Source organism: Macrosteles quadrilineatus, unplaced genomic scaffold (genome assembly GCF_028750875.1).
Source record: "Macrosteles quadrilineatus isolate MER2022 unplaced genomic scaffold, UCM_ALF_1.0 Scaffold_7__1_contigs__length_78375512, whole genome shotgun sequence".
Lineage (NCBI taxonomy): Eukaryota > Metazoa > Arthropoda > Insecta > Hemiptera > Cicadellidae > Macrosteles > Macrosteles quadrilineatus.
This window is the reverse complement of record NW_026542600.1, coordinates 67,044,306-67,060,214: the sequence shown is the minus strand read 5'-3', so window position 1 is coordinate 67,060,214 and position 15,909 is coordinate 67,044,306. Positions and strand designations below refer to the sequence as shown.

Here is a 15,909-nt window from a genome sequence, read left to right as displayed (position 1 = left end):
CATTTGGCCATTTTGGGCTCTTCGGTTAGTCATAGTCAATGGTCATACTATTATTGGTTGTTTCTGTTATTATTGATCTGTTGGCAAAAATAGGAGTCTAATGTTTCATATTATTGTACATATAAAACCTAGTTTATCATAACCATAACAAATCAAAAGTCAATGTCACCACCTTACCTTCCATTATTGATTGTATGATTGTAAGGAGACTCCGTATCATGCTATAAAATCTAAAACCAGATTTAAATTAATTATTGTGTTTCATGTTGGAGACGTTGGAGTGCACTGACGTGAACTTAATCGTTCTCTCTTTTTTTGTGGTGGATTTACAACTTTGTGATTCTCTAGTTTTGATACCAGAGGATAATCTGTACTGCACAAAATGATTGTTGTATTAAATTTTAATATTTTTAAAATTGCTAAGCGTCAAGAAACTAAATACACTGTACATAAGTAACCTTAAAACCACCCTTAGCTGATATAAAAATGACGATAAATCAACAAAGAAGTATGTTTAATCCATATTTTAATTACTAATGCTTTTAATGCACAGAAAGGGTTATGACAGATTACCACTGTAATTTAATGATTAGGAATTAAAAAAACTATAGTACTTTATTTTCACTTAACGACTTATTTTTCAATCTGAATAAAAACATTTTAGAACGAGCGGAAATCAACCATATTAAGCCAATGAAAAATATGCTGTATGGTCTTGCAAGTTTATTAAATTATTTCCTTGTTCGTATACAGTTCGACAGTATGTATTTTGATACAACAGGGAAAATAAAAAACTACATGACATTTAATAAAGCCTGCCAACCATTAAACACAAAAGAAAAAAAATAGTAATCCAATTCAACTGCTAGAATTCAGCTCAGCTGATTGGCTTACGTCCGCTCTGGTCTAATGGTCTGTTCCGAACGAAACCCTGAGCCGAGGAGCCCCTCCGCCGACCTCTTTACAAGCAGACCACTTCGGCATCTTAGAATTTAATTAATTTAAGATGTTTAGCAGATCAACTTTAATCTTACAGCCGTTCCAGTAAGTATATTCAAGATTTAAATTTTTATGTTGGACAAATATAGCTGTCAGTAAATCTTTGAACTCACGCTAAACTACTTATAATTTAGAGGTCATATCATTTTGAAGGTTTCTTTTCCTCTAAATTTACTTAAGTTATGTAGGCCTAGGCTAAACGATTTTTTAATATTTAACAATCTTTTGATAAAGATAAATCATAATAAACTCCAATATTTCTATTCCTCGTGATTTAAATTTACTAGTCTAAATTCTATTGGTTATTAGCCTAGTATGGGCCATTAGGTCTAGGCCTAGACCTTATATCTATGCATAAGGTTAAGATGTAACTATGGTATCGGGTCCATCATTTAGGTATCATATCCAATAGTTTCAACTCATTGGATTTTATATTATCAAAGGTTTAAATAGGAGAGAATGTGGTAATACTGAACTTGGTACTGAACAGTGGTAACTAAAGCATTTTTTTTTACCTCATATACCAAAATTAGGCTATTTTAAGTATTTTTTACCTTTGGCACTTTTACGGAACCGACTAATTTCTCCCTGAAAATCGCAATTGAACTTCGGGAAAAGCACTAGAAATCAATTAATATTGGGGCTTGAAAATTTTTTTTTTTTTATTATTTCTTTTTCTTGTAACTTAACCTAGGACTATTTATAGTCCATTTCAAAAACTTTTTGGGCAAATGCCTTTATACCTGGAAAACCAGGTTTGAAAATCGTTAAAGATAGCAAAGTGCCAAAAATGACCCGTTTTTGGGTAGGTCTAAACCAAATTAATATAATCCAACCTAACTTAATTTAACCTAATCTAACCTAGAACCCAACCTAATTGATCCAACCTAACCCATGCTTCAGCTAGCAAAGTGCAGAAAATGACCGATTCTGGGTAAACCAAGATTAGGTTAGGGTAGGTAGGCCTAGGTATTAAGTTATTGACACATTTTACCTGTCTAATGTGTCAATACTAAGTGATAACTTAGTAAACGCTTTTCACGATTTTCAATTGCATTTTTTTTTAGTGAAATTAAGTTAGGTGTTTGCCGAAAAAGTGGAAGAGGAAAAAAGTGTTTGAGATGGCCTTAATAATGAGAAAAATACTTTTTACTTAAAGTAAAAAAAGTTTTCAAGCACCTAAGTTAAAATTGCCCATTTCTAGCATTTTTCTTGATTTTCAGGGTGACATAGGTGCTTCCCCCAAAAGTGCCAAATGTAAAAAGTGCTTAAAATAACTTAGTCTAATTTTGGTAGATAAGGCAAAATAATGTAATAAAATGCAATATAACATAAGAAGTATAAGTTCAGTACCCTATTACCGAGAAGGTCCCAAAGCGTCTTACTCTGGTTGTAACTTAGGGCACAGAAAACGTACTACTATAACCCAGAATGCCAACCGCATGGTAAAAAGCATTAAGCGTTTTGAGAGAGCTTTGCCTGTCAATCCGTAGGCAGCGCCACCAGCGTTGCCATGCAATAGCATAGCAACGCTGGTGGCCCTGCCTACGGATTGACAAGCAAAGCTCTCTCAAAACACTTAATGCTTTTTACCATGCGGTTGGCATTCTGGGTTATAGTAGTACGTTTTCTGTGCTTAGGGGTAGGTCTAAAAAGCAAGGCTCTTAGGCTATTTAAATGAGATTTCTCCTGAAAATATGGTTTATGTTTGACATGAAACATGGTCTGGAGATGAATGTAATTTGCAAGCGATCTTGCTTCAAATAACAGTCCCATTGTCAAATCTATCACGTCCAATCTTCACTTTTTTAACCCTCCAACTGCCAATGGGCAAACTCTGTAGTGGCAAGGCATTTTTGCTAAATTTGCAGTCATATTTTCAAAAATTTGTGTAGCCTAAACCAAACCAACAGAGCAAACCTATTGAACTGTCCATACCTACTTGAATTGTTCGTAATGAAATGAAGAGTTTAAAAATGGTACAGTAGAGTCCCACAAACTCGGCACTCGATAACCTGGCAGTCTGGATAACTCGGCCATCACCTGGCTCAGAAATTTAGTGATTTTTTGAGTCCGAGTTAAACATGGACTCAAACAAGCTCAAGTCAAATCATTAGCAACTCATACCAAGGATTTGTTGTACTATATCTGATGACTTAATACTGACTTGTAATATAAATATAAATAAAAAAGCTGGTTAAAAAGCTTTAAAAATGTATTGTTCTTATTTTTAACCCTACTTCCTGATAACCCGGCATTTCACAAACTCGGCACCCTTCCAGTCCACATTACGCCGAGTTTGCAGGACTCTATTGTAACATAATAAATAATTAGGACAGTAGGTATTAATTAGGTAGGCCTACCTATAAAAAAATAAACAACTGGTCTTTGAATTTGGAAATTTGAAAGTAAAACTTTGCTACATGAACCAAAAACTCTTTATGTGAAATTCAAGATAGGTATACAAAATGTTTGTAATTTATTCCCCTACATGAAAATGTAAAAATATTTCAATTACGATTTTGTTTTAGAATGTTACGACCAGAAAACAAAAAAATTGTGAATTTCACGATTTAGCGCTACAAATTACAAACAAAAACCAAATATTTTTTTCTCAAGAAATTTAGTAAAAGTACACATTTTCGTAAAGGCAATAACATTAGAAATTAAATTAAGTAAGAATTGTTCATGGAAAATGATCATTACTATAAATCTTTGAGACTTTTATTAAATCTTTATATATATATTTTTAAATTCATTTTGTTATTCAAACATGAATGTTATTTTTCAAACACATAAAACCTAAATTCCAACTATATAAAATGAAAGTAAATTTATTCCCCTACATGAACCTTATATATATACAGTAGTTAAAAAGTCAAATTTAAATACAAATAGTGTAAACATATTTTATAGTGTGTCATATAAAATGCTGCTGGCGCCTCTTTCACGTGGCAATCAAATCGATTCTTCATTATGACCAAATGTTTCAAAAACGGTCTAAATGTAATAACCCAAAACCAAAAATTTTGTAAGTATTTGCTCAATAAATAGTTGACAAACTAAATATGTACAAATTTACAACTAGGCTAATAAATATGATTCAAAGTGATAAGTCGCAGTCACAACCATGATACTCGTTGTTGGTAAACAGCCAATAAAGTTCTAAAAAATCAGCTAAAAATAGTGTCTCAAGTTTCTAAAAGTAATTTCACATTTCAGTCAAGGCAGAATAAGTAATATCCAAACCAAACATTTACAAATTTACAACTTATAATCACAATGTAAACTAAATACCTACCGGTACCTAAAGTAAAATCACACCAAAACTCGACTTGTTAGTTGTTGGTCAACAAAGATTGAGGTAAGTTAGTGAGGCACATAGTCACGAAAACTAACAGCTGATAACAAGTTGGCCGATGCCACCTTACAACATATTAACCAATAGCCTGGATATGTTGGCCTTAGGGAGGGGGGAAACTTAATTGCAGGCTATCTCTAGGTAACTTGTAACGTACAATAACCTAGTCATTTTGTATCAATATTAATCCAGGAGGCAAATAATATGAATAAGCCAAATATGTGCCTGATTCAAGCAACCCTTTACCTTTACCCTTACCTAGTTGGATTAGGATTTTTTAGGGGTTGAGCAGGTTCTGGTTGTAATCTATTTGTCATGACTGAAAATAGACATTGTATTTGTAGCTAAGTTGTTTAGCTTATTTGGTGCAGCAGAAAATAAAATAAATTTCAGTGGGGTTGTGCGTATTTGTTAGTTGTTTAACTTACTAACAAGCATGTAGGTACTAAACATAGGCTCTAGTATTTAAATGCATTAACACAGTTTGCAGCGAACCTAGAGACTCATGGTAGTATTGCTATAAGCAGTAAATTCATCTGTTGCGTTCTTTATCCAGCACATAAAACCAAAAGTGATAATTAGCTAAAATCAATGGCACAATCTATTAAATAAATGAACATAAGGTCTTAGCAAAATCCATGAAGTTCAGTATGTTGTGCACAAAGTGTCCCATATAACTTTAGGCTATGTAGTCCATAGTGGAACTCGAGTCTATTCAGGACATGTTGCTTGGACAACCTTCAAACCCATTTAGCTAAACTTAAACAACTCAACTTAACCCTTGCAATAAAACAGTTTTTTAAGCACAATTCAAATGAATATAGCTAGGTTAACTGACATGAATTTATAAGAATAGTTTTTTCCTTTGAAAATATTTTGTCAACAAACATATCATAGCTACACATTACTTACAATGTTTTGGTTTCTAATCTTCTCTTACCAGTAAGGTACATAAAATAAAGTATCAAGATACCCTAAGCCCTTCGTAAAAATGTGATTACCCTAAGTGTTGTACTTTTGTTTTGTAGAAATCAATGAGCCTAAAGTGAAATGTGTATCTATGTTATTCATTTTCTTGTAGGCAGCCTATAGATAACAGATAAAATATTTTAAGGTTTTGTGTTTAATTAGAAACTGAAAAAATCAAATAGAATTATTTTTATAACATCCATTTTGTCGCTGTAGTATGAAATATTGTTTTATGACCTTTGTGTAGCTTTAGTGATTCTGGGATCATCTATAAGAAAGAACTTGTTAACATATTCTAGATACTATAGTCACTTTCTGACGTGTTTTGTATACATCACTATATTGTAATAACAGATTTTGTTTTTACTTTTGTACCTATACCAGAGTTGGATAACATGCCTCAGTCTACTCTGGTCTTGTCATTAATAAACTGGTACAGTAAACAGTATTCCCTTAACCTTTTTATGCAAGTTTAATCTAATTTTAAAGTCCAACATAGGGTAGGCCTATAGGCTATTTGATTGTTGAGTTTTGCCATGTGTGTATTTAACTGTAAAATTCCCTAATTAATGTGTATCTTACCATACCGTGCCATACCATACCATGCTGAATTGTGACCTAGGATGGACAAAGTTTGTAAATAAAACCAGTTCAATTATTGTGTTTTACACGGGATATAATCATGCCGTTTCCAGTGGTGATAAGCAAACTAGGCTGTTTTTGTCCTCTTCAGCCTTGGGTAGGTTAACAGCTTCAATAGGCACTAAGTGTGTTACGAATTCTAAACAAACACAGGTTGTGACTATACTTTTTTGGTTTATACAACCGCACCATTGGTGTGGATTTATCCATTAATAACTGAACGTCAACTAAAATTTCATACAAGAAAGGATAAGTCATATTTTAAATTTTGTTCATACTACGAGATTCTTGGTATTATGCAAAACCCAAACCTGATTTTAAAGAGCACCTTTTTAAGCACAACAAGTCCATTTCGGGCTGACGTGCGCTGGGACATGGTCCGCACTGATTCAATCAATCAATCAAGGGCAACCCATTATTATTGGGGGTATTTTGTAAAAATGTATAAGGTTTTTAGAGAATGAGATTCAATAGAACTAGAAAGTAACTAAATTTAATAAACATGTTCTAAAACATTTACTTAATGACTGACTTGTTTCATTCCTTGTCATAGTAGCAACACTTTTTATCATCTTTACAAAATCACCATTACCTCTTCTAATTAAAATGTTGTTGTTACTGTCTCTTGTTATTGAACGTGTTTTGTTGTTTGATATGAACACTAATAATTATATGAGGTAAAAAAGCTTTGAAATATTTCCAATGTGGGGTCACGGAGTGTTTTTCTCTTAAATAGGACTTAGTTAAAATCTAATTAAAATGACCATGATATTTTTTACATTCTCTTTAAATGACACAGCCAAGGAATCTTTAAGTAATCTTGGAAATACCTTAAAATTTCCTCAAAATAGTAAGCTTTGATGTGATATTCATACACCAAAAACAGTTTGAAATCTCATTTGGATTTGATTAAATTATTCTTGAAGGGAAGAAGAACAAAATCATTGAGATTAAGACCAGTAATAACATTATACTGATACTGGGGTGGGAAGCAAGATGGACTAGTGGTAGAGTGTGGGGCTTTTGTCTGCAAGCTCCCCGGGTTCAAATCTCATTAATCCCTAATGGCTTTCGCTCTGTGATGATGCCTCGATCCTTTTGGCCTCCTGAAGTGGATAAATGGTTGTAGGCTAGAGCTGAGTGCCCCTGTCAGACATAACAACAACAACAAAAACGAACAAATTAGGGAATGTTGTCTGCCTGAGACTTATCAGTCTGTCGCAGAAGGTACTGCTTGGCCAACAAGACCAAGTTAACCAACTGTTAAGATCAGCTGATTGTAACTACCTTTGTTTTTCATTGTTTGAACTTGATAAACTCAGAGAAGTGAAGTTAGAACGGTTTAATAAAATATTATACCCTAGCTCTCAGTTGCAGCGTTACTTTCAAATATGTTATTTCAATATACAATCTTTATTCCTAATTTTTTTTGCAGTGGCGGTCAACAGACCCGAGGAATGGCCACTCTCAAGGCCATCTCTATGCGTCTCAAGTCAGTCAAGAACATTCAGAAGATCACCCAGTCCATGAAGATGGTGTCTGCTGCCAAGTACAGCAGAGCCGAGCGTGATCTTCGCCAAGCTAGGCCATACGGAGAAAGCTCTAAGGTATGACAAACACATTGAAAGGGGTTTTAGTTTTGTTTCAGGTATTTTTCAATGAAGTAACAGTTTACTATGGATCTGATATCCTTAAAGGATAAATATCTGTAAGATTTAAGCTAGCAACTTGCATATAGGCTGGGTTTCTGTGGTATGCTAACAGACTAAATCTACTTTTCTCTTTAAATTTTTTAAATAGAACATCATCAGATTAAAAGAGTCATAATAGGCATCTTATAATATGCAGTCTATAGTCTAACAGTGGTGGATTCAGGGTATGATTTCAGGGAGGGGGGGGGGGAAGTTGGGTTATGAGGGTCCCCAGTGAAAGGGGGTTCCGGACCTCCCCTGGTTAATTTTGGAAAATTTGAGCTGAACACTCCTGGTTTTAGACAATTTAGAGACAAAAACATGATCATTTTTTGAAATTTAAATTTATAACACATCACAAATTTGTTGGTTCTCAGATTTTCTGGGGGGGCCTTGGGTCCGCCACTGTAGTCTAATAGCTCGAAGCTCTTTATTTTAATTTTATAGATACTTGCTAGTATACAATTTAAGTTGATTCATAATACATTTTGTTTAAATTCATCCATTTGTTTAGATCATTCTGTAGTGGCTCTGCTCTTTAACAATTTAGGAAAAGAGTTCTCCCATGATAATAATAATAGACACTTTTAATCTTTTTTACATTAATACAATAGCCTATTGTTTTTGTAATCTTAATTTTTTTCAGCCGAGACACCAGTGTATCTGAAATAGTAGTTAGGAAACACGGATAAATACCGTTAAATTTTGCTTGGCAAAACTGACTAATGAAAACCTTGAATTTCGTCTGAAATGCTTTTAAGTGAAGGGACACAACATATGACAAACTGTTTGAATGTTTATCTCCTGAATAAGTTACATCATATTAATTAGTTACTAGGCCTACGTTTGAAGAATTTAAGGAATCAAAAGTTAAAAATTCTCAGTTGAACAGATATTTTATATTAATTTGTACTGGAAATGCAACTGCTTTACATTTCTTTCTCATGTATCAACTTTCAATAGCCTACATCAATAGTGCTGGGGAGAAGCAATATTAGCTTTTATTTTAGTTTTATTAATCAGTGAAATAACTGCATTTCTAATCTAGCTAGCTTAGGAACTGTGTATCGAAATTATCGAGGAAAATAAAAAAAATAGCCGGCACGGTACGTTTACTGATAAATAATAATATTAGTTTTGGCATTGGGACATCACTATTTTTAGTTCCATTTGTAGTTTTTTCACAACTGACTGAGTCTGTGTCTCATTTTTTAAATGGTTTGTTAGAAGTACTTGATATTTGTATGTGTTTTTATAAACTTGCAGTCAACTAAATTAAAAGCCCACTAATCCGGCATCCAATAGTCTGGCACTGTCAAAAATGTGGCATCAAATTAAAAGTAAAATAAAATTGATGTCTAAAAAAAGTCCTTGCTTAGCGAGCATCAACTATAGGCAATAACATCAACTATACCTATTATGAATGTGTAAGATTATTTTTTAGCATCTTCACTTCTAAGTTATGATTTTGCTCTCATTCAGAAACTAAGAGGCGGTTCATTCTTTAGTAAGGGGTTTCGTGGCCCGCGGTTATCGTTGATCTTGGCCAATTTTAACCAACAGCCAAAAAATGGGTTCACGATATGGAGCGTTAGCCGAGACCAATGCTGGCCATCGCTCAACAGCAGGGATTAATGGGGAATTTTGTTGGAAGGTTGGCAAAAGCCACATGGGCTATCTTCCGGGCCGCTGCTCGCGGTCGACGAGCCCCAAAACAGTAGGATGACGTTGCGTCATAATGATTGGTTCATAAATTGTTATAATTATACAGGTATAAAAGGTTATATAAGGTAGGGTATAGGCTGATATGTATAAAAGGTTGTCGACTTGCACTTAAATTCATTTTATACTAAAGTTTAAAGTTACTGTATTAATCATTGAATTATGAATAATACACTTTAACTCCATACATGTCATTGAATCGGGAAAATACAATTATGCCAGTACTTTTTAATACAATTTGTTTAAACAAATCTTGGTAATGTTTGCAAACTAAAATTAGATTAGATCACCAATTATTTTCAAATAGACATACTTTATCAGTTTTATCCAAACATTCAAAAATAGCACTCAAAAGGATGTTACAACACTTAGAGAATCAACAACTACTAACAAAAAATCAACATGGCTTCTTGAAATGAAGATCAACCATCACTGCCATTGCAAGCTTTGTAGAGCACATTACAGACCAACTTGAAGATAACAAATATGTCTCAGCCATTTTGCTTGATTACAGTAAGGCATTTGACTGCGTAGGTCACAAGCTTGTACTTAACAAACTATCCTTACTAGGGATTAAAGGCAAAGTCCGTGACTGAATAGCAAGCTACACTAGAAGACTGTGCACAGATAGTTGAAATACAAAAAACATTAAATGGAACAAGACATACGTTCAGATCTAGCTCAAAAACAACCAACAGGGGAGCTCCTCAGGGTTCGGTTCTGGGTCCTTTTCTATTTATGACTTTACAGACTTTATTGATAATGAGAATGCCAAACCCATCATGTATGATGATGATACAACATTGATTATTAAGAATGATACAAGTCATGGACTGTACTCAGAGATCACTCAACTAACCAATAAAGCAACAACGTCCTGTCTTCAAAATGACTTGGCAATAAATCCAACAAAAACTACAAAAATAAATTTCAGCAGAAGACAGCTACAGTCAACTGAAGCTTCAAATATCACTGTCAATGAACAGTCCAAACTAATGGTCATGAGAATGACCATGATGCTAAACTCTCTTGGACAGAACATGTGAATAGCCTTTGCAACAAAATAAGATCAGGAATTTATGTAATGCGTAGAATTAAATGGATAGGAGGACAGGAAGCAACTAAGACTGCATACTATGCCTTAGTAGAGTCCCACATAAGATATAGGTTAGTGGTCTGGGGCGGAACCACAGAGCAGAACCTTACAAGAATATACCGCGACTTCAGAAAAAAGCTATAAGAACACTAGCTGATCTCAGCCTACAGAAAGCTGCAGGTAAGCATATAAATTACTAAAAATCATGACTGTGATATCACTATACTATGATATCTGATGATATATGAAACTATACTGTGATATCCTTGCAGTGACTATATTGAACAGAGTGAGCTTACAAGACGAATAGATTCTCACTCTCACAACACTCGAAGAGCTACAGACTACCTTCTCCTAGCTCACCATACAACTCAATACAGCAGGAAGCCTATCTAAATGGGACGAAAGGTCTTCAATAGCCTGCCCAACCACTTGAAGATCTTAAGAAATAAAGACTTGGAGAGGAAACTCAAATCAACCACTCTACTCACTAACCACCACTACTACTCCACTCACCAACCACTCTACTCACTAAAGGAATTCTTTGATCAAAATTGTTAAGCAAGATGAAAATTCAAATTACAATCTATGTATATGACACTATTGTATTTCTTAACATTTCTTAAAATGACTTATTTTCAAAGATTTATTATTATCTTTTATGTATCAGTAATTTGTTTAAAAATTAAAGTTGGAGGAACAACTGAAGTCGTGGGGGGGGCCTTCATACGTAAAAGAATAATAATATAAAACGTAAAGGTTTTTGTTTGAAAGTGATTGTAATATAGGTGACGTAGATTTTTTTTTTATTGAGAAACAAATAAATATTGAACATTAGTGGCTAAGTTATATTAGAATATTTCATTACAGTACTTACTGTGTAGAAGAGTGAAATTTCTAAATCAGATGGCATTATGTAGACACCCTAGTTAGTGTTAATAGTTCACACTCTTTTCAATACCTCAGCATGTAGACACCTTATTTCACTGGGTTACTCAGACTGTTAAGCATGAGAGATCTTAGGTGTAAGAAAACAGGTTATAATGATAAAAATTATTTCGTCGTAATACAATGTATTGTAGGCTATATTTAACTATAGAATTTATCTTTTACCTCAGCAAACTGAAGCAATTTATTGTTAAACACGATATGACAAATATTAAGAAATTATCATATGACAAGGTCTTTAACAAAAAATGTTAAATCATAAACATAATAATATAAACATATAATTAAAACCCTACGAAATTAAATGTGGATACCTAAATAAATTGATCTATATTAATTATACAATAAAAATTCTTAGACAAACCTAACAACAATGTTTGTTGGAACCATTTTTATTTTGCAGTTATTCACCTGAAATAAAAGGGTGTAAAAGTGCTCAAATAAATACAAAGTAGTTACGTAATGAAATTCAATTGCAAATTAAATTTATATAAATATGTTGAGCTATTAATTATATTTTTAATCAGTAATTAATTAAAATGTGTCAACAGCAACTTTTTATGATGTTTTGGATGTTTTAGAAAATAATTAAAACAATAAATATTATATTGAGGGTAATGAAATTGTTCGGAATTTAATGGCGAATTCAAAATAACATTATTTTTACTAACAAAAAAGCAATAATCGATCAAATGAGATAATCCTGACATGATGTCAACCTAACCCCTGCCTCCCAGCAGGTTTCATTAAGTTCAAGTACAAAACCATTGTTATTTTCGCCCGAGATTATCCTATTTGCACTAGACCATGACTCGTAAACCCGACAAGTTTATATTTTTGGCCAGGGGTTTTCTCTAATTGGACTCATGAAGCCGACTTTTTACGCTCGGGATTATCCCTATCATAATATGGGTGAAGTTTATCTGTCTGCGCCCGAGCGTGGATAACCTCGTACTCGTGAACCCGATTTCTAAGCCGTGGCGCCACGGTGGTTATAACTGGATTTTGCGCTTGGACTTAGTATAAACCGTGACTCTTGAACCGCCTCTTAGTATATCTGATCTCAGCTTTTGTCCCCCTTTGGAATTAAAAAAAATATTTGTTAGCATTTACTAACTTAAATTATTTATAGCAATTCTTCGAGAAGGCAGAGGTGACAGCGGAAGCAGAGGCTCCTCAGAAGTTGATCATCGCAGTGACATCGGACCGTGGTCTGTGTGGAGCCGTCCATACTCAGGTGTCCCGAGCTATCAGGACCGAACTTGCAGCTGATGCATCTAACACTTCCGTAATCTGCATTGGTGACAAGTCTCGTGCTATCCTTCAGCGGTAGGTTTCTCGTCATTTGAAGGCTGGATAATGTTAATTTGTGTCAAGATAAGATTTAATTTTTATATTGCCTGGATTGTATCCTGGGCGAAAATAAAAATATTAGTTCTTCTTAAATAAATTAGGCCTATTTGGTTTTAAATAGACACATGAGGCCACATGTTTTTTTTTCATTGCTAAGGTTTCTTGTTGGCTACAGTGAGTTATGCTGTTATTGAATTATTGATTGTAAAACTTGAGTTTCACAAACATAAGCTTTCATAACTGACACAATATGTTTGCTTTAGTAATCTTAAATATAGTCTATTCAAAATGTCAACTTGTTCAGATTATCTGTGTTAAGACTAGCAGGACTTTGGCGTACTTTTAAATAAGCAATTTTTAGTTATCAATGTTCATTTTTATAAAACGTCAGATTTATTGTAAATCACTGCAATCAATAATATTTTTTGTTAGGTTGTATGGCAAGAACATCATTTTGGTTTGCAATGAAATCGGACGAAGACCACCAACTTTCCTGGACGCCTCAAGAATCGCCCAGCAGACAAAGGACATTAACTTCACCACTGGAAAAATTGTATACAATCGATTCAAGTAAGAAAGCATACAAAATTTCTACATTTGATGTAGGCTGAACTTTAGATTACGTCCTACGCTCATTTGAATGAAAAATATCAATATATAGACTATTCGATATATCTTTTATTTCATTCGGTTTAACCTAACTAACCAAACTTGATATATCGAATGAAATAATCGATATATTCATGCGAATAAGTGTAGGACGTAAACTTAAGTGCAGCCTTGATGTATTATTTAAGCCAATATGTAGTAAGTTTTCAAACAATTACCTTGTGATAAATTATATGTACAGAACTATATGATACGCTTATGCACTTCAGAGTTGCAGTGTTGTTTACAAAAATGTCAATAAAATACTATGCAATGATAAAAATAAACCTAATCTTTGCTACGTTCGAATCCAGATATCGAGTAGTCAGAGTGATCAGTTCTTTTATAGTTCATTTGTTTGTACCCCTAATATAAAAGTACTTGATTTTTAAAGTTACTATAGGATGTAATAAAATATTAACTATTGGTATAAGCCTTTAAAGTAAATGTTTAGTTGTCTGAAATCTGAAAGTATATTCAAAAATAAAAAAAAATTACATTGATATTGAAGTATGTTTTAGTACGTATGATTGAAGCATGACACTTAGCCTACAAGGGTTTTAATTTTTTTGACACAGACTTGCAGCAAACAACAGACGTGTAACACAGACATTTAAAACAAGAATCTTGATCTATTTTCTACATTGATTAGCTGTCTCTGGTAGCCAACTAGTCTAGTGGTAAAGCACGGGAATTTGTTCCCAGGTCTGTTGTCTCATACCTCACTAGCGAGATACCGTTGTTCTCTGCTGCTGCTGTAGCAGCTGCTCCCAAGCTGGGAACTTACGACTCATTGGACGAGGAAGTTATTCGCAGCTACCTCGAGTTCTCCATGGCTTCCATGCTGTTCTACTGTATGAAGGAGAGTGCATGCAGCGAACAGTCTTCTCGTATGACTGCCATGGACAACGCTAGCAAGAATGCCGGTAAATAACTTTTGAATTATTTTTGATCTGGTATTGACCATCCATTGATTTAATTGATTGAATTGAGATGGACCTAGCCCAAGTGCACGCCAGCCACAAATGGGCTTTGCGCTCCTCTTTTGGTGCCTCAGAGCCTGTCAAACATGAGTTGCTAGATGAAGTACAGCATCCTGTGTATGAGCTCCTTCTGAGAAAGTTGCAATTATTCCAAGAGTGCTTTCCCTTAACTCATTCAGAGCTGTGCAATCATAGAGTTGATGATCTACAGTTACTTGGACTGCCTACATTTCCTACAATGTATTCTCTCCTCTGTGGATCCTTGAGCGATTTAGGTGCAATCTTGGGATGCCATGACCTTTGACCGATCGATCAATATTGAGGGACATGAAGTAGTTTTTAAAGAAAGTAAAAAACCCCACTTTTCTAGTAAGCTGGTGATGATAATCAATAATTTTTAACTTGTTCTGGTTGAAATGTGTAATGTTGACAGAGGTAGCTGCTAATAAAATGAAATTGCAAATTGTAATAACGTAACAAGAATAAACTGCCCAATTTTCATGATTGAACATAAGATGCAACTTTTAATTCTATGAGTTTCTGAATGTGCCCAAATAAAGTATAGCAAGGGGCTTTTGTCTAAGTTTATAGCAAAGTTATCCAATTTTTTTTTAAATATAAAAAAATGTTTTTAATTAATATTGGAATAGCTATTTGCTTCAAGATCTAAAGGAAATCAACAAATAAAAGGTGACTTAGCTATTTGCTGTTTTTGTATCCTTTGTGGCAGCAAACCTTCGCATTTGTTGTGTGTAATACTACAATATTTTCCCATTGTTCATGTATTCATGTGATCCTAAAATAATTTTACTTTTGGTCATTTCAGGTGAGATGATTGACAAACTCACTCTCACATTCAACCGTACTCGACAAGCCGTCATCACTCGAGAATTGATTGAAATCATCTCCGGTGCTGCTGCCCTCGACTAAACCCCAGGAAGCAATCCTTACACTGTAGCAGTTGTATATTATTTGGTGTGGAAAAGGAAATCTCAAGTCACTTATCACCTGTATTATCGTTGACAAATCAAAATCAAAATACTTAAGCGTGTTGCTAGCTATCTCTTAGACCAAGACCCCTACATAACATCTTATAAACAAGAGTAGCTGTGACTCTCCTTAAGTATTTATTTATATACATCAAATTGGATGACATTAAATAAATTAACTTTTTTTTCTATTAATCAAATTTTAAAATAATATATTGAGTTCACAAATGTTATTTGAATGGAAATAAAATATTAAAACTTAAGACGGTCCTATTATTTACTCATGCAAACATGGTTTTTAGTTATAATATGGTGTTTGAAGGATTCAGTTTATTACCGAAGTGAGTTTTTTTTTTTTTTTTTCAAAAAACATTTAGCGTAATAGGCTATATTTTTCACAAAGGGAAAGGGGGACAAAAAAAGAGGTTTTATAGACTTTAACAAACACTATTTTGTAAATTGATATCTTGCAAATCGCTTTTGCCTAAGGTGTAACTGTAATTTTTAA

General features: G+C 33.8%; 1 protein-coding gene across 1 annotated transcript; it reads left to right on the top strand.

Annotated features, from left to right (window-relative positions):
• The first annotated feature begins 901 nt into the window (after window positions 1-901).
• Window positions 902-15,664, top strand: LOC128998570 (ATP synthase subunit gamma, mitochondrial). The gene is made up of 6 exons (XM_054424764.1): window positions 902-1,044; window positions 7,407-7,578; window positions 12,561-12,757; window positions 13,214-13,351; window positions 14,135-14,355; window positions 15,239-15,664. Exons 1-6 carry the CDS (start codon window positions 1,007-1,009, stop codon window positions 15,340-15,342), a joined length of 870 nt encoding a protein of 289 aa, XP_054280739.1. The 5' UTR covers window positions 902-1,006; the 3' UTR covers window positions 15,343-15,664.
• The last annotated feature ends 245 nt before the right edge of the window (window positions 15,665-15,909 follow it).